This window comes from Anser brachyrhynchus (assembly GCF_964034855.1).
Source record: "Anser brachyrhynchus genome assembly, chromosome: W".
Lineage (NCBI taxonomy): Eukaryota > Metazoa > Chordata > Aves > Anseriformes > Anatidae > Anser > Anser brachyrhynchus.
The window spans coordinates 21,634,832-21,654,127 of record NC_137704.1 but is presented as its reverse complement, the minus strand read 5'-3'; the positions used below and the strand labels follow the sequence as shown (position 1 = coordinate 21,654,127).

Below are 19,296 nucleotides of genomic sequence, written 5' to 3'. Positions count from 1 at the left end.
AGGCAACTGCTCATCGATACGGGCCCAGATCTTGTGCTAATATTCCCAAGGCAATCCCCTGCTTCTCATGTGAGAAAAGGAAAAATGGCTTACTCACGTCGGGAAGCCCTAAGGCTGGGGCCGACATTAAAGCTCTTTTCAGTGACTCAAAGGCTTGTGTGGTCTTCTTGTCCCATTTAAGGTATTTCTGATCAGTGGTCGTTAGTGCATATAGTGGTTTAACAAGCAGTCCATAATTATAGATCCACAGTCGACACCACCCCGTCATCCCCAAGAAAGTCCGTAACTCTTTTACCGTCTGGGGTCTCTGAGTCTGACATATTGCCTCTTTACGGGCCTGTCCCAAAGTTCTCTGTCCCGCACTAATTTCATAGCCCAAATAAATCACCTTGCGCTGTATTACCTGAGCTTTCTTCTTGGATACTCGGTACCCTTGGAGTCCCAAGAAATTTAGCAGACTCACCGTCCAGGCCATACAACCACCCTCCGTCTTGGTAGCAATCAGGATACTGTCCACATATTGTAATAGCTTCCCTTCTTCAGACTGGGCCTCCCAAGATTCCAGGTCTTTTGCGAGTTGCTTACCAAAGATGGTAGGGCTATTCTGAAATCCCTGCGGCAACACCGTCCAAGTGAACTGAGTCTTACGCCCACTTTTAGGGTTTTCCCATTCAAATGCAAATATTTTCTGGCTGGCTTCATGGAGAGGGAGGCAAAAGAAGGCATCCTTTAAGTCTAAAACAGTAAACCAGGTTAGTTCAGGTGTTAATGCAGTTAACAAGGTGTACAGATTTGCTGCTACTGGGTAAAGGTCTTCAGTGACATGCAAGTCCTGGACCAGGACTTTACAGCTCGCAAGTCCTGGACCACCCGATACGACCCATCGAGTTTGCAAATGGTTAATATGGGGGTACTGAAACTGGACTCACATTCTTTCAATAATCCAAATTGTAAATATTTCTCTATTACTGGCCAAATTCCTTCCCTATCTTCCTTCTTCAGGGGGTATTGCTTAACTCTTACTGGTTGTCGACCTTCCTTGAGTTTAACCTCTACAGGTGGAGCATTCTTTGCTTTTCCAGGTACATCGGTGGCCCATACCCCAGGATATACCTGGTCTAGGATCTCTTCGCTGATTTTTCCTTCGGTGGGAAAACTGGTTAAGGATAGACTCAGAATTTGAATGTACTGCCGATCTTTTACCTTCAGGGTAATTTCCCCTTCTTCAAAGGTAATCTTTGCACCCAGTTGCCCCAACAAATCTCTCCCCAGAAGAGCCTTTGGAGAGTTAGGCATATATAGAAATTTGTGGATGCCCCATTGTTTTCCCAGTTTGTACTTTAAAGGTTCACAGAAATATGCCTTTTCACTTTGGCCAGTTGCCCCTTTCACCATAACATAGTCATTTCCCAAAGGCATCAGAGCCTGATTCAAAACTGAATATGTTGCTCCTGTGTCAACCAGAAATTCTAATTGTTGTTGTTTCTTCCCTAGCTTCATTATAACCAGGGGATCTGCTAGGGTAGATTCCCCAGGTCCCCTTCAGTCTTCCTTCATGTGGGCTACTATTTTCCCCACCTGGTGGCTTCGTCTCCTCTCTTTGTTTCTTGGGCATTCCTTTTTCCAGTGACCAAACTTCTTGCACAAAGCACATTGATCCTTGCCTAATCGGGACTGTTCTTGTCTAGGCCTTCTTTCCTCCTTTTCCCTGATTACTGTCACCAGCCTCCTTTGCCCTTGTCTGTATCTTTCCTCTCTGTTACTGAATACTCTCCATGCCTCATCCAACAACACTTCCATATTTCTACCTTCTGTAGGACGTAACTTCTGGAGCTTACGCCTAATGTCCCCTGTGGACTGACCCAAAAACAGGGAGACTAATTGTATCCCTACCTCGGACCCAGGATCCAGCAGTGTGTTACGGCACATCACATCCCTCAGTCGATCCAGGAATTCATATGGGGACTTGGAGGGACCTTGTTTAATTGTGTATAGTGCTGACCAATTTATAGTTTTAGGAATGGCCTTCTCCATTCCTTTTGAAATCCACTCTTGATATGCCTGTAACCTTTCCATCTCTGCGGATCTATTTACATTCCATTTTGGATCCTGGAGGGGAAAGTATTCCTTAACATCCCCTCCAGTAGTCTTATAATGAGCCTCAGCTAAATCTCCTGCAGTTTTTAAAATCAATTGCTTCTCTGTCTCAGTCAGGTGTTCTAACAATAACTGTATGTACTTCCAATCAGGGTTATGTTGCTTTACAATGAAATGAAAATATTTGGTGACACTTACTGGATCATTCCTGTAATCTTTCACAACCCTTTTCCATTCTCCCAGATCAGTAGTGGTAAAGGGTATTTTGATCAGCACTGCCCCGCCATCAGGCCCTACTGCCTCCCGGAGAGGTGCCTGTAAAGCTGTGGAAGCATATTTCTTTCTGGTACTGGAAGATACAGGACTGTCCGGGGGAGTGGATGCTCCGTCTGAGTCCTCACCCTGTTCCTGTGGTCGAGGGGGAGGCTTAAACAAATCTGTTAGATCCTGCTCTGGTGCTTGATAGATCTTTTCTGCTCTGGTACACCTTTGTCCAATACTGCATGCCGAGCAACACCGTGTCAATTTACCCCTAAGCTCTTTGTTATTTTCTTACTCGAGTGCCAGTACCATGGGATCCTGTGGTGGTGCCATTCCACAGTCCCTTTGCCACTCCGGGTGATTTCGGAGGGTAAAAAACATCCGCATATGAAACCTCATCCCACTTTCCTTCTCTCCTTAAGAACAACAACAACTGTAAAAGAGTATTATAATCTATTGTCCCATTGAGTGGCCACTTAGCTCCATCCTCTAATTTATACAGTGGCCACCACTGATTACAATATTTGATAAGGATTTTCTTACTTTCTGTACCTCCAGTCCCGAAGATATCCCTCCAGTAAGCTAACACACAGCCTAAGGGGCTCTTCTTCAAAATTCCTCCTTGAGTATTTCCCATTTTACAACTCCTTTCACTGAAACTTCTAAACCGTTACTTAAATAATGCTCCCGCCTTTCCCTTGTCACACGTCAGGATATTTACAGACGGGACGCACCACTGAGCCTGTATATTATCTAATCAACACTTAGATAAAACAGCACTCCCTTTTGATCTTTCATGCACTTCGTTCGTCTCTGGCCACTCCCCTCGCAGAGAATACGGAACCGCGGATTGGAACTCGGCACTCGCTTTGCAGCGATGCTGCGTCTCACTCACACAGCACAATCACACAATCACACAAAGGGCCCCTTACACTTCTTGTTCATACCACAAAAATATATAACTTAAAACAATAATCAAACTTGTTTGTATCATCTCAAACTCACACACACAAATGCCTTCAACATGAGCTATCTAGACATTTACAAATAAGACCTACAGTTATTAACATTCCAGCCAATATCCCTCCAGCAGCTGCAAACATTACCCAAGTAACCTTGTCACAATTGCGAGAGGCCCACTTACCCTTCTCCTGCTTCTTATACAGTCATTAGCAGGCCCATCCTGGCTCCCAACACTGTGATGCAGCGGTAACCTCAGGTTCGCTCGATCTACTCCCAAGGTCGCTAGCAACCACTCTATCGGTCACCAAATCCCCTTTGAACATGCAGGGTACCCTTCTCTCATATGGGGACTATGCTGCACGCCAGACGTCTTCTGTGCGATTTACCAGCTGCCCCAACCACGCGTACGACTTACAGGCCCATCCCACAACACATACCGTTTTATCCGCAGATTCAGAAGGTTTTTGTCTGCTCCCGTGGTGAGCGGCTGGCAGCGGAGACTCCTCCGAGGAAAGTGCTCGGGGGTGCCCAGGAGCGCCCGCTCCACAGTCGATCCCGCGGCCAAGCAGAGAGTCTCCTGCCTGGCTCGCAAATTGACGTGCGGAAAACAGACTCCACAGTCAGTAAGATTGTAAAGTAGGTATGTTTATTCAGCGCTGGGCGGCATGGGGGGTAGCCCCACCAAAATCGTACGCACCTGACACGGTAACTTGCCATGGTTATATGCAGCAAAGAGTTACATATGCGTGAAATTTCACAATACGCCTATACATATTCATAACCTGTCCCCGCTTCGTATTAACATTAGTTCCAAGGAGTCATTTCCATAAACTCCTTCCTTCTACGCTTGCGCAGTGTATCCTGGTGGTGGTCTTCGGGGGTCGTGGGGATGAAGATTGATGACTCTTCCTCATCACCGCTAGTTGACCTCTTGTCTCTGCGCAGACTCAGTTGCTTCTTGGATCTTGTCCATCCGCAGGACCAGTTTCTACCAGTTTCTTAAGATAGGCTCACACTGTTATTAAGAGACTGACCTTGGTAAGGGGCCCAAGGCTTCTTGCTTTAATTAATTTGCACAAGCACCATAGTTAGTAAAGACACAAAGTAGCATCCTAGTTTCATGCTGTCAGCACTCTATCTCTACTTGATAAGATTCCCCTAACTCCCTGTCTCAGTCCCCCCTTTTCGAAAAAGTTAGTAAATTCTTTTCTAAAAGGTTAGTAAATTCTGCTATTGTCTCAGTCCCCCCTTTTCTAAAACGTTAGTAAATTCTTTTCTAAAATGTTAGTAAATTTTTGTATTCTCCTAACTCCCTCTCTCAGCAGGGCCCCCTTAATCCTGGTCAGAATCTTCTTTTCTGTGTCTAAAGGACTGCCTGCTGGAAGTTGGAGCAGCAAGCTTCTCAGAGAACCCCCTTTTTACTGATTGTTTTTCCTTACAGGTCACGTACCTGTGCCTCTTCGTCTGAGGTAGATTTTTCCATGCAGTTTTCTCATGTCCTTTCCATGGTCACGTAGGTGAAACCACAGGGTGGCACGGGGTGTGTACCCACCATATCGTCTTCCTTGCATGGATGGACGCTTACCCCTGATAGCTGAGACACTGGTTTGTACAAGTGGGGAGGAAAATAATCTCTCTTTAAGTTGGTGGACCTTTTCAGAAAGTTTCTCCAAAGTATTCTCTTTTAGTTGGTGGACACTGGTTCGTTCAGGTGGGGAGGAAGATTAAATTCTCTTTAAGTTGGTGGAACTCTTCAGAAAGTTTCTCCACAGCCGAGACGGAGGCCTGTAGGGAAGAGGAGAGACTTTCTTCGTACTGCCGGAGTTGTTTAGCCTATCCATCCACTGTGGGTTCCTCATGGTCTTTTCAGGCCATTACTGCCAATGAGCTGGCATATGATGATGGTGCGCTCCGTACAAACTTCCACCACATGAGTCGTGTACACCTCACTTCATCTGGATTCGTGGATATTTGTTCGTTTTCTAGGTCTCTATAAATCACCTCCTGTACGGCTAATTCCCTCAGGTACTGGATTCCCTTCTCCATAGTGGTCCACTTGCCTGGTAGACATACAAGATCTTCCTTGAAGGGATACCTTTCCTTCGCACCTGACAGGAGATGCCTCCAGAGGGTGAAGATTTGTGCTCCTTTTCCAATTGCTTTGTCAATGCCCGCTTCTTGAGCAAGTGAACCCAGCTGCCTGGCTTCCCTGCCCTCTAATTCCACACAATTGGCTCCGGTGTCCCAGCACCGGAGCAGCCAGGTGACAAGCTGCTCACCTAAGCAGCGACCAAATTCTTTTTGCACATCTCGTAGCTCACGCTGGTATAGGTTTCGGGTAATTACTATTGATTTTTCAACATCTTCATCTTCATCCTCCTGCTCCTCTGATGGCCCAGCCTCATCTTCTCTATACCTAGACCTAGCAGAAGACTGTCTGCGTTCTAAATGACCTGAATCTCTATACCATTTTTTCACCTTGTCTAAAGGGGCAACTTGCACTGCTACAGCTCGTTTCTCTGACCCAGGCACAGGCCCTGCCACAGGGGTTGGAAAACCCTCTGCAGGGGCAACTTGCACTGCTACAGCTCGTTTCTCTGACCCAGCCACAGGGCCTGCCACAGGGGTTGGAATACATGCTGGGCCCATCAAAGGGGTTGGAGCGGCTGCAGGAGCTGGAGCGGCTGCAGAAGCTGGAACGGCTGCGGGAGCTGGAATGGCTGTGGGAGCTGGAGTAGCTGCAGGGTCCATCGTAGGGGTTGGAGTGGCCGTTGCGCCTGTCACAGGACTTGGAGTGGCCGCAGGGTCTGTCACCAGGTTGATAGTAGCATCAATTGCAGCTCGATAGGCACAAGCCAGACCCCAGCACGCTACAGTGATTTGTGTCACTTTGGAACTGCCAGAGTCATGACACCCTTTTTTCAAGCATTCTACCAGTTTTTCAGAATTTTGCAGTTGTTCAGGGGTGAATTTCCAAAGCACTGGAGGTGCCCACTGCTCTAGAAACCTGCCCATATCCTCCCACACTCCCTGCCACTCACAACTATCCCGCCCCAGGACAGATTTCTGGATGAGATTCCTAAGTAGTTGTTTAACCTTAAACAAAACCTGAAGCACATTCGGGAGACATGACAATAACACCATGCTAGTCTGAACATCCCAAGGATATTCAACATCTTGGAGAACTATCCTAACTAGCTCAGAGGATAATAGGGTGGTGAAGGAGAAAGGGAGAGTGAACAAGTAGGAAAAAATATCTTCCCCTGTCCCCTCCACAGATTGTCTCCCTGACGAAAAAAGGCAACAAGTGTAATTGCTAATAGTTTCCGAGATAGATATGGTTTCCAAAGTATAGAGTCGACGACAGTGCTGAGTACAAATACCAGGTTAGGGTCATGACCAGACATTTCATCATATCATAAGCCATTGTTACACTGCACAGTACCATAACGATCTTAAACCAGGGCCTGGAAAGGATAAACAGCGCGACAGGGAGCACATACAGTAAGTAACGTGCTATAAAACTCAATTTGGAAAACAGGCACAGCAGACTTGAGATTAAGGCAATCAACATGGTGACTAGCAACTATCAAGCAGGTCTAATACTTATACCAATTTTAGTTTAACACACTCTGGTCAGATCTGTTGATATCTCAACCCTTCGGGCCCCACGTTGGGCGCCAAAAGGACTGTTGTAGTTTAACGTGGTCGGCAGCTAAACACCACACAGCTGTTTGCTCACCCTCCCCCCTCCCTCTCTGGGATGGGGGACAGAAACGGGAAAGTGAAGCCGGTGAGTTGAGATAAAGACACTTTCTTAAGACAGGAAAATAATAATAATAATACTGACAATAATAGTACTACTACTAATAATGTGTATGAAACAAGTGATGCACAATGCAATTGCTCACCACCCGCTGACCGATGCCCAGCCTATCCCCGAGCAGCCGGCCCCCCCACCCCGGCCAGCCACCCCTATATATTGTTCAGCATGACGTCAGATGGTATGGAATACCCCTTTGGCCAGTTTGGGTCAGCTGTCCTGGGTCTGTCCCCTCCCAGCTCCTGCTGCACCCCTAGTCTGCTCGCTGGCAGGACAGAGCGAGAAGCTGAAAAGTCCTTGGCCTGGTCTAAGCACTGCTCTGCAACAATTAAAACATCAGCATGTTATCAGCGCTCTTCTCATCCTAATCCAAAACAGCACCCTACCAGCTACTAGGAGGAAAATTAACTTTGTCCTAACTGAAACCAGGACAGATTTTGAGGTTGTTTTCCATATACAACACCAGTTCTTGAATGCGGTTGCTCATTTTGAAAGCAGGTGCACTTAATATTTATACAATTCAAATCATGAGCTATTCTCACCCAACATTCAGTCCCCTTGAGGTAATCATTGGACTTCCCCATCCATCCGCATTACACACCAAGTACACCCAGGTCCTTGACCAAAAGCAATCCCACAGATGGGTTTGCTTTTTCCTGAGGCAGAAATAGCCCAGATTGTCTTCCCCAGCAGGTTTTTTACGTGCAGTACAGGGACTTTGTCCCCTTCTACAATATGTAACAGATCCCCTAGTGCTGACTAACCAGGTGGCCTTTGCCAAATGTGTATCCCAATGTTTGAATGTCCCAGCACCCATTGCTTTCAGCGTAGTCTTTAACGTTCCATTGTATTGCTCCACTTTCCCGGAGGCTGGTGCATGATAGGGGATGTGATACACCCACTCAATACCATGTTCTTTGGCCCAAGTGTCTATAAGGTTGTTTCGGAAATGAGTCCCATTGTCTGACTCAATTCTCTCCGGGGTGCCATGTCGCCATAGGACTTGCTTTTCAAGGCCCAGGATAGTGTTCCGGGCGGTGGCATGGGGCACAGGATATGTTTCCAGCCATCCGGTGGTTGCTTCCACCATTGTAAGTATGTGGCGCTTGCCGTTGCGGGTTTGAGGGAGTGTGATGTAATCAATCTGCCAGGCCTCTCCATATTTATATTCCAGCTATTGTCCTCCATACCAGACAGGTTTTAACCGCTTGGCTTGCTTGATTGCAGCACATGTTTCACAATCATGAATAACCTGTGTTATAGTGTCCATGGTCAGGTCCACCCCTCGATCACGAGCCCATCTATCTGTCGCATCTTTTCCTTGATTGCCTGAGGTGTCATGGGCCCAGTGAGCTATAAATAATTCACCTTTATGTTGCTAGTCCAGGTCCACCTGAGCCACTTCAATCTTAGCAGCCTGATCCACCTGCTGGTTGTTTTGATGTTCTTCAGTAGCCCGATTCTTGGGCACATGAGCATCTACATGGCGTACCTTTACAACCAGGTTCTCTACCCGGGCAGCAATATCTTGCCACAATGCAGCAGCACAGATGGGTTTCCCTCTGTGCTGGCAGTTGCTCTGCTTCCGTTGCTGTAACCACCCCCACGGGGCATTTGCTACCATCCATGAATCAGTATAGAGATAGAGAACTGGCCACTTTTCTCGTTCAGCAATATCTAAAGCCAGCTGGATGGCCTTCACTTCTGCAAATTGGCTTGATTCACCTTCTCCCTCAGCAGTTTCTGCAGCTCGTCGTGTAGGATTCCATACAGCAGCCTTCCACCTCCAATGCTTTCCCACAATACGACAGGACCCATCAGTGAACAGGGCATATTGCTTCTCATTTGATGGTACCTTATTAAATTGCGGGGCTTCTTTAGCACGTGTCACCTCCTCCTCTGGTGATATTCTGAAAGCTTTGCCTGCTGGCCATTCCATGATCTCTTCCAAGATTCCTGGGCAACTGGGGTTTCCTATTCCAGCCTGCTGTGTAATCAGTGAGACCCACTTCCTCCACGTAGCATCACTTGCATGACACACGTGGGGAACCCTCCCTTTGAACATCCAGCCCAGCACCAGGAGTCGGGATGCCAGGAGGAGCTGTGCTTCAGTACTAACCACTTCTGAAGCAGCTTGAACCCCTTCACATGCTGCCAATATCTCTTTTTCTGTTGGAGTGTAACGGGCCTCGGATCCCCTATATCCCTGACTCCAAAACCATGGGGGTTGACCTGGAGTTTCCCTGAGCTCTTTCTGCCAGAGACTCCAGGTGGGGCCATTCTCCCCGACTTCAGAGTTTACATCTTGTCCTGCTCAAACTGGCCCAAGGGCTACTGCATTAACCATCTCCCGTTTCCATATACAACACCAGTTCTTGAATGCGGTTGCTCATTTTGAAAGCAGGTGCACTTAATATTGATATGTAAATCATCAGTGTTTAATTTTAAAAGCTTTTGATTCTTAGAACTTGGAACTTGATTATATTTAACATGTAGCCTTTTATGGCCATAAATATAAAAGTTTGTTACCCCTGTTTTCAAATTTTATTTGCGTGTTCAATGTTACAAACAATTGCTCACGGTATTCCTGCTTTTATTGCTAAGGTTGTATGGTTGTTTTAATTTTAGTAAAAGAGCATGAGTAAATGTCTGGCTGTATCTATACACTGAGTACAAATACTCTATTTTATTTAACTGTCTTTAAATACATCATATAAAACCTATTTCAAAGACCAGTCATGGCAGAATTTTATAAAGCCAGAGGTTGGAGGAAGGGAGATTAATATGTCTAGAAACTGACACAGTTTAATTACAGGTTTTAATATTTAGTATAATTATACAGTGCTTCTCACTTTCATAGTTCAAACGTGAGCTAGTTTATCCTCGTGACACCCTTCTTAAGCACATAAGTAATATTTATCCCCAGTTTGTAAGTGAGGAAAGGGATTTACTCTTGGTACCAAATTGTGTTGCAGAGATGACATTCAGGACTGCCAGCCTCCAAGCCATCCTTCATTCAAAGCCTTGTGGTATCCATCCAGGGCCATGCTAGACCTGGAGCAAAGCCACTGTCTTTGTACCGAACCTTCAGAGCTCGACCTTTCCTGCCAGTTACTGTTAGGATTTAATTTCTCAGATCTTAAGTCAATGCCCTCCTGCAATCCTGTTGCTGTTTCTCCTCTAATAGCCTGGTCCTATCTTTTCAGAAGAAAAGTTGCAGTTTAGAAATCCTGTCCATCACTCAAGAGTGAAGAGTGTGTGAATGGGAGAAGAGAGAGGCTCAGTCAAGGAGCATTCACCTTATTGTAAATGAATGCAACAACCTGGAAAAAGTGCCTGGTTGAGAGATGTGGAGACAATGGAATGTGTGGGCCCCAAAATGAGTGATATGGGCAGTGAGAGCTGAGGCTTCCCCAGTGTCACTGGAGGGACACCCAGCTGCTGCCGGGGCTGGGACAGGATGTTGGACTTACGCCCATTCAGACTCCAAGCCTTATTATTCTGTGGCTACTGCTGAAGGCTGTCAAGGGTGTTGAGGATCAGTGAATTACAACCCTAGCTGGTGCTAAGTGTTTCAATGCTTCACAACCCTTTCAGTGAAGAAATTCTTCCTAATATCCAACCTAAACCTCCCCTGGTGCAGCTTAAAGCCATTTCCTCTTGTTTTATCACTTGGTGTTTGGGAGAAGAGACCCATCCCCACCTTGTGTGGTGGTTTTACTCGGGTGGGCGGCCGAGCTCCACCACAACCGCTCTCTCACTCCCCATCCTCAAAGAGGAACGGGGAGAAAATATGATGAAAAGGGCTCAAGGGTTGAGATAAGGATGAGGAGATCACGCAGTAATTATTGTGACGGGCAAAAGACTCAGCATAGGGAGATAGTAAGATTTATTACCTATTACTAACAAGCTAGATAAGTGAGAAACAAAGGAAAGAAACCAAAAGCACCTTCCCCCCCATCCACCCTCTTCCACCTCCTCCCCCCGAGCGGCGCAGGGGAACGTGGGTTATGGTCAGTCTATAGCGCTTCTTCGCCGCCGCTCCTTCTCGGTCACTCTCATCCCCTGTGCTGTGGGGTCCCTCCCACAGGATGCAGTCCTTGCTGAACTGATCCGTCGTGGGCTTCCCACAGGCAGCAGCTCTTCAAGAACTGCTCCAGATACGGGTCCGTACCACGGGGTCTATCCCTCAGGAGCAAACTGCTCCAACCTGAATCCCCCACAGGCAGCAGCTCCTGCCAGGTCACCTGATCCTGCGTGGGCTCCTCTCCACAGGCTACAGGTCCGGCCCGGAATCTGCTCCGGCAGGGGTCTTCCACAGGCCTCAGCCTCCATCGGTGCAGGTCCACCTGCTCCACTGTGGTCTCCTCCACGGGCTGCAGTGTGGAACTCTTCTCCACCGTGGTACTCCATAGGCTGCAGGGGGACAGCCTACTTCACCATGGTCCTCACCACAGGCTGCAGGGGACTTCTGCTCCGGCGCCTGGAGCACCGCTCCCCCTCCTTCTTCACTGACCTTGGCGCTTGCAAAGCTGTTCCTCACTCCTCTCCACGCTGCTGTGTGGCGTAGCATGTTTTTTTTTTTTTCCCCCCTGTCTTAAATATGCTCTCACAGAGGCGCAAAACAACATCACTTATTGGCTCAGCTCTGGTCAGCAGTGGGGCCCTTACCAAACATGGGGCAGCTTCTAGATCCTTCTCACAGAAGCCACCCCTATGGCCCCCTGCTACCAAAACCTTGCCATGTAAACCCACTACACCTTGCCATAGCCTCCTTTAAGGTAATTATAGAGGGCAATAAGGTCTCCCCCAAGCCTCCTTTTCTCCAGGCTAAATCACCCCAGCTCCCTCAGCCACTCCTCACTTGTTCTCCAGAAGGAATGTTTTTTGTTTTTTGTTTTTGTTTTTTTTTTTTTCCTAAATAGGGAAACTTAGCTGAGGAATCCTGGGCTTTTTAATACAATTTAAAAGTAGTCATACGAGCATTATTTAAAGATAAATCTCCACTGAAGTGAGGGATAACTATAAGTGTATTTTGTATATCAGTGCTTTTATATAATTCATATTTAGAGGTCTTTTCTCTGTGTTTTAGAGCAATGAAATACTTAAGCTATTTGCAAGGTGATACTACAAACCTGGGTCTGCGCAACAGCTGCACTGCTCATTCTCATGTGGCTTGATTTCCCTTTTTATCTCATTCTTTGCAACTGAAGAGTTATCAGCATGTATTCCATGTACCTGATTGAGTTGAAAGTCCCTTAAAACTAGCACAGTAAAGATGGAAGCACTCACAGAAGAGGAATTTTTCCATTCCTTGTTTTTTTGTGTTGTTTTTGGTTTGGTTTGGTTTGTTTGTGGTTTTTTTTGTGTTTTTTTTTTTTTTTGTGCTGTCTTGGACTTGATTCCTGTCTTCTGAGACACTCTTATGGTTCTTGTGGGTGCAGGAGAGTTCTTTCACATGTTCAAAGATACAATTTCTTATTAATCTAAGTATATATATGTGTAAGGACAGCAGTGCAGCATTCCCAGTTGTAGTTTCTGAAGTTGGAAAAAGCGTAGGAAGTTGCTGAGCTGGAAGATTTTTTTTGGACTCTCGCCAACTAGTAGACAAGACATCCCTCTGAACTTTTTAAAAAAAAGTCTGAAAAGTCTGAAAAAGATTGAAAATCTTCACCTACATGTCAGAGCTGCAATTGTGAAATGAAGGCTTAAATCAATAGAATCGATGTTTAATTTCTATACATCTGAAGAGCTGTAGCTGAACAAGTTCTCAGGACTTCTTTGAAAGGAAGCATTTTCAAATCTGTTCATGCAATTTTCCTTTCCTCCAGTATCCTTTTAGTATTGGCTACAGAGGTAACATAGGCTGGGATTTAAAGGTGATAAATTGTGTAATGTGATTCAATTTCTAACATCTTCTTGAAAATTAATGGAGATAATTCAGTTAATTTTGTCAGCCTTCAGAGGAGGCTACCAATAGAAAATCACTTATCTCAACTGTAAAATTTGAGTTAGAGCAACCTGTGGCTGAAGTGCTTCCTGATGTAAAAACAGTTACTTTAGTTTTCACTAGGCTAATTCAGGTAGAGTTACTCTGAATTGACTCTGTGCTGATTACATTGCCTATGTAAAAATGCTCCTTCAGAAGCACCACAGTCTTACACAGCTGTAACTCTTACTTATGATGGAAATGCCTTCAGTGCTTTAAGACTTTGGATTTGTTTGGGGATTTTTTTTTACTCTTTGTTTAGCTTTGCAGAGCCATCACAGTTCAGAGGCACTGAGGTGATGATTTCCCTCATGTTCATCAATAGCAGCAGTCACTTAAACCTGAGCAAGATTGCAGAAGGTACAGGAATTATACAGGTGTTTTGGGGAGAGTGGTTTTAACATCACAGTTGTAGAAGTACTATGCAATGTATAATTTTCATTGTAGAAGCATTCTATTATACCTGCTGAGATGGGAGGAAAAAATCATATTTATTTTAATGTTTTATTATAAAATATTTTTATTTAAATAGCATTTTGTAGGCTGTCATTTTTTCCCCACTAAGTGCTTAAGACTACTGAGGAGAAATTTAAGTCTATTTTAAAGAATGTTTAGATTAAAGCCAAGATGTGTAAAACAGGACAAAACACAAATCCATAACCCTCTGCAGTACTCCTCTCCCTTGGACCCATGAACCTTTTATCTTTATGTAGAACATAATGATTTCTTTTCTTGCTGTTTTCAGGTGCTCCTGACCCAACAGCAGGTGCTAGTATAGATGATGAAAACTGCTGGCATTTGGATGAGGAACAGGTCCAAGAACAAGTTAAACTCTTCCTCTCCCAGGGTGGATATCATGGATCAGGGAAGCAGCTCAATTTGCTTTTTGCAAAGGTGTGTTGAGTATTCTAAACCTTCCCTTTTTTGTCTCCCCTATTCCTCCAGCCAGTCTGTACTTGTTAGTGTCTTACTCCAAGTTCTGTTGTTCTAAAACAATACAAAGCCTTGTGAATGTGATGACAAGTTAATAATGAGCTATTGTACAACAGTGGTCCACAATCTGGTGCATCTTGAGATCAGTTTAAGGATATGAAGTAACATTTCAAACATCTGCAGATTTGCACACCCCAAAATGTCGGCGAAACCTGTGGAAATAATAGTCTTGCAGTAGCTTGCATAATACACCTGTGGATTACTTGTGGACGTGTGTTTGAAGAATTCCAATGTGATACTGAAATCAAAAATCATTGTTAAAATTGGGAAGGCAGACTTTTTCTACTTAAAAATTTCACTTCAGATATATTAATCATATTTCTTATTTAACAGAGAGGTTGAATGTTTATCACTGCAGCATGTTGTTTGTACTGTGGTGTGTTTTTTTTTCCAAGTTTGTATTAAAAGGCTCATTTCCTAGGTGCGAGAGATGCTAAAGATGAGAGATTCAAATGGAGCTCGCATGTTGACATTGATAACAGAACAGTTCATGGCTGACCCTCGTCTGTCACTTTGGAGACAACAAGGAACTGCAATGACTGACAAGTATAGGCAGCTCTGGGATGAACTTGGTAAATGAACAAAATCATCTAGGTCTTCATGTGTATAATGAAGAAACAATTGCATGTTTGGGGGTGGAGAGAAACTTTATCATGGTACTAGGTAAAACAGGTTAGAGTCTTCTGCAGTTTTGTTTGTTCAGTTAAGGTTGGATGAAATTGAATTTCTGATCTACTCCATGAGACAATTGCAGTCCTCTCAGAAGCATGGTGTGAAACAGGTACAATTGCAGCAGGTTGTAAGTAACCTGAGGATCTAAAAAGAATGAAACAAAAAATGGAAATGTACAAAACTGAGGGTAAGTATATAAACCACAGTGCTAAACTGGAAAGGTTAAGGTAAAAATAATTTTGCAAGTAGAGGGAAATAGAAGGCAAAAAGAGGAGATTCATTAAGAGTATGAGAAGATTTCAACAAGGGAAAGCAAAGGTCCATTACATAGGGAAGGAGATCAAATAACAGAGGGCTAAAACAATTAACACTGCTCTACAGGAAAGATCAGTTGTGACCAGTTAAATGACTTGTACAACATAGGGAGGAATGCAGGCTGAAATGGGCAAGGAATATTTAAACTGGTGAAGTCTGAGGGCACTTTCTCTAAAGTGTTCCAAAACTCAATGGCACAGTTTTGAACTGTTTTTAACTGCTTCAGAAGTTCTCGAAATGTATACGAATTTGTGATAGGAAGACAAAACAAAAATAACTTGAAGGTAAACGTCACCAACATTTTAAAGGACGGTAAGTGAATGGGACCAATTATATTAATAAAGTAACCACCAGCATTGCTTTCATAGAGTGTAAGGTACCGGAACAAACTACTAGCCAGTTAGTGTATAATCATGTAGAAGATAGTGATAAAAGACAACCTGAAATACTTAAAATACATGGTAAATCTAATTTGTTTCTCTAAAAGATAATTAACTGAGTGTGTGCATTGAAGGGATTAATGTGGCATATCTTAGCTGTAGTAAGGTTTTGGATGCTGTCTTGGAGGCTTTCTCAGAGCAAGTTGAAGACACACAGTCTAGATGAAATTGCCTTGTTGTTCATAGAACTTCTATTAGTTACCTGCGCTTTCATTCAATCTGGAAAGACACTTCAAGTCTACACTTAGAGGAGCTTGCCCTGAGATGTGTTCTGGCCAACATGTCTATTCCTGATTTATGTGGCATGGAAGATGCATGTATATATGTATTTATATATATAAAAACATTTATATATATTTATTTATTTATAATTTACATATTTATATATATAAAAACAATATATAAACATTGTGGAGAACAGAGCCAAAACTCATAATGGTCTTGATACATTTTAAAGGTGCAAAATTAAGATAAATGAAATTAAATCAACGCAAAAATAATTCCTTCCTTTAGAAAGGAAAAGTCGAAAGCAAAACTTTTGAACTTTGCACTTGTAAAGGTTAAAGATGACCATGATCGATTGTACAATGTCTAGTGGGGCTAAGACTAGATATAATGTTAGCATAAATTATGTTCACACTAAATGAAGCATTAAGCTAAAGTCTGTCTAGTTGAGATTACAGACCTCTGTTGTGGTTTTACCTGGCCGGCAGCTAATCACCACACAGCCGTTTGCTCACCCTCCCTACTCCCTCTGTGGGATGGGGGGAGAGAATTAGAAAGAAATGAAAGCCTGTGAGTAGAGATAAAGACAGTTTATTAGGACAGAAAAGAAGGGAAAATAATAATACTAATGATAATAGTACTACTAATAATAATGTGTACAAACAAGTGATGCACAGTGCAATTGCTCCCCACCCGCTGAACGATGCTCAGCCTATCCCCGAACAGCCCGTCCCCCCACCCTGGCCAATGCCCATATTAATTGTTCAGCAATTGTTCACCGAAGCACTAGACTTTCGCACTGGCCATATGGGACTATTAAAAGGTGAATGAGTCTTGCTGATCACTCCTTGGCTCTCCAGTTGACGAACCAGCTTATGGATGGGAATCAGGGAGTCTCGGTTGGTGCGATATTGCCGCCGGTGCACAGTTGGGGTAGCAATTGCCACCTGCTGTTCTTAGACCCTCAGCAACCCCACAACAGAAGGGTCCTCCGAGAGACCGGGCAAGGTAGACAGCTGCTTAATCTTCTCTGTACTCAAGGCAGCTATGCCAAAAGCCCACCGGTACCCTTTTGGGTCCTTGAAATATCCTCTTCTAAGATAGTCTATGCCAAGGATGCATGGAGCATCCGGGCCAGTCACAATACGGTGCTTTTGCCACTCATTACCGGTTAGACTCACTTCAGCCTCCAATGCAGTTAACTGCTGAGATCCCCCTGTCCATCCAAAAATACGGATGGGTTCTGGCCCTTTATAAGCTTGATGGTATTACAGTACACTGTGCACCTGTGTCTACTAAAGCCTTGGGTCTGACATGCCAGGCCATTGAATCCACACAGTCCAATAAACCCAACTGTCCCTTTCCTCCCCTGGCTGGAGGCAGGGCTCCTCTGATCCTGGTCATAATATTCATTACTGTGTCTGGGGGACTGCCTGCTGGAAATAGGAGCAGCAAGTTTCTCAGAGAAAGCCCTCTTTTGTGATTGCTTTTTCTTGCATCTCAAGTATCCATGCCTCTAGGGTCGAGGTAGATTTTCCATCCCATTTTCTCATGTCCTCTCCATGGTCACGTAGGTAAAACCACAGGGTGGCATGGGTAGTACCTGTGTACCCACGATATCTTCTTCCTTGAACAGAAGGATGCTTGCCCCTGATAGCTGAGACACTGGATTGTACAGGTGGGGAAGAAGATAAATTCTCTCTGAGTTGGTTGGAAACTTCAGAAAGTTTCTCCAAAGTATTTTCTTTTAGTTGGTGGAAATCTTGAGAAAGTTTCTCCACAGCCAAGACGCAGGCCTGTAGAGAAGGGGAGAGACTTTCTTGGTACCACCGGAGTTGTTTAGCCAATTCATCCACCATGGGTTCCTCATGGTCTTTCCAGATCATTACCGCCAGTGAGCTGGCATATGATGATGGTGCGCTCCGTACAAACTTCCACCACATGGGTGGTGTACACTTGACTTCATCTTGATCTGTGGATAGCTGGTCCTTGTCTAGGTCCCCATAAATCACCTCCCATACAGGTAATTCCCTCAGGTATTGGATTCCCCTCTCCATGGTGGTCCATTTGCCTAGTTGACATGCAGCATCTTGCTCGAAGGAATACCTTTCCTTCACACCTGACGGGAGATGCCTCCAGAGGGTGAAGATTTGTGCTCATTTTCCAACGGCTTTGTCAATGCTTGTGTCCCTAGCAAGGGATCCCAGCCGCCAGGCTTCCCTGCCCTCTAATTCCAGACTATTGGCTCCAGTGTCCCAGCACCAGAGCAACCAGGTGACAAGGTGCTCACCTGGACAATGACCGAAATCCTTTCGCATATCTCGTAGCTCATGCTGGGATAGGCCTCGGGTAGTTATTGATGCTTTTATGATATGTTCCTCTTCATCTTCCTGTTCGTGTGATGGCCCAGCCACTGCGGAGTAGCCTATCTCGTCGTTGTCTTCCTCCCCAGTCCGAGTAGGAGCTCCTCTGCGTTCTAAACAACCTGACTTTCTCATCCATTGTTTCATCTTGCTTACAGGGGCAACTTGCACTGCTACACTCTGTTTCCCCGACCCAGCCGCAGGGCCCCTCATAGGGCTTTGAACAGCTGCCGGGCCCATCACAGGTGCTGGAACAGCTGCAGGGCCCGTCACAGGGTTTGGAACAACCGCTGGGCCTGTCAGAAGGGTTGGTTATGAGATATGGTTTCCAAATTATGGAGTCGACGGCAGTGCTGAGTACAAATACCTGGTTAGTCTCATGACCAGCAATTTTATCATATCATAAGCCAGTGTTACACTGTACGGTAAAATAATAACCTTAAACCAGCCCCCAGAAAGGATAAACAGTGCGACAGGGAGCACATACAGAAAGTAATGTGCTATATAACTCAATTTGGAAAACAGGCACAGCAGACTTGAGATTAAACCAATCAACATTGTGACTAGCAACTATTAAGCAGGTCTAATACTTATACCAATTTTAGTTTAACACACTCTGGTCAGATCTGTTGTTATCTCAACCCCTCGAGCCCCATGTTGGGCGCCAAAAGGGCTGTTGTGGTTTAACCCGGCCGGCAGCTAAACACCACACAGCCGTTCGCTCACCCTCCCCCCTCCCTCTCTGGGATGGGGGAGAGAATTAGAAAGAAATGAAAGCCTGTGGGTTGAGATAGAGACAGTTTATTAAGACAGAAAAGAAAGGAAAATAATAATAATAATGATAATAGTATTAATAATAATAATGTGTATGAAACAAGTGATGCACAATGCAATTGCTCACCACCCGCTGACCGATGCCCAGCCTATCCCCGAGCAGCCAGCCCCCCACCCCGGCCAGCCACCCCTATATATTGTTTAGCATGACGTCAGATGGTATGGAATACCCCTTTGGCCAGTTTGGGTCAGCTGTCCTGGGTCTGTCCCCTCCCAGCTCCTGCTGCACCCCTAGCCTGCCCGCTGGCAGGACAGAGCGAGAAGCCGAAAAGTCCTTGGCTTAGTGTAAGCACTGCTCTGCAACAATTGAAACATGAGTGT

General features: G+C 45.0%; 2 protein-coding genes across 6 annotated transcripts in view; one reads left to right on the top strand and one right to left on the bottom strand.

The window, feature by feature from the left end:
* Positions 1 to 19,296, top strand: part of LOC308184716 (zinc finger SWIM domain-containing protein 6) — a 228,049-nt gene that overhangs the window by 145,376 nt on the left and 63,377 nt on the right. For all 5 annotated transcript variants that reach the window (XM_080572079.1, XM_080572077.1, XM_080572076.1 and 2 more), the window contains 2 exons: positions 13,879 to 14,027; positions 14,548 to 14,698. In XM_080572079.1, the coding sequence (XP_080428205.1) occupies positions 13,879 to 14,027; positions 14,548 to 14,698 (300 nt within the window). The remainder of the gene's footprint in view (positions 1 to 13,878; positions 14,028 to 14,547; positions 14,699 to 19,296) is intronic.
* LOC308184776 (uncharacterized protein) overlaps positions 1 to 19,296 on the bottom strand; it is a 120,247-nt gene that overhangs the window by 40,179 nt on the left and 60,772 nt on the right. The window lies entirely within an intron of this gene.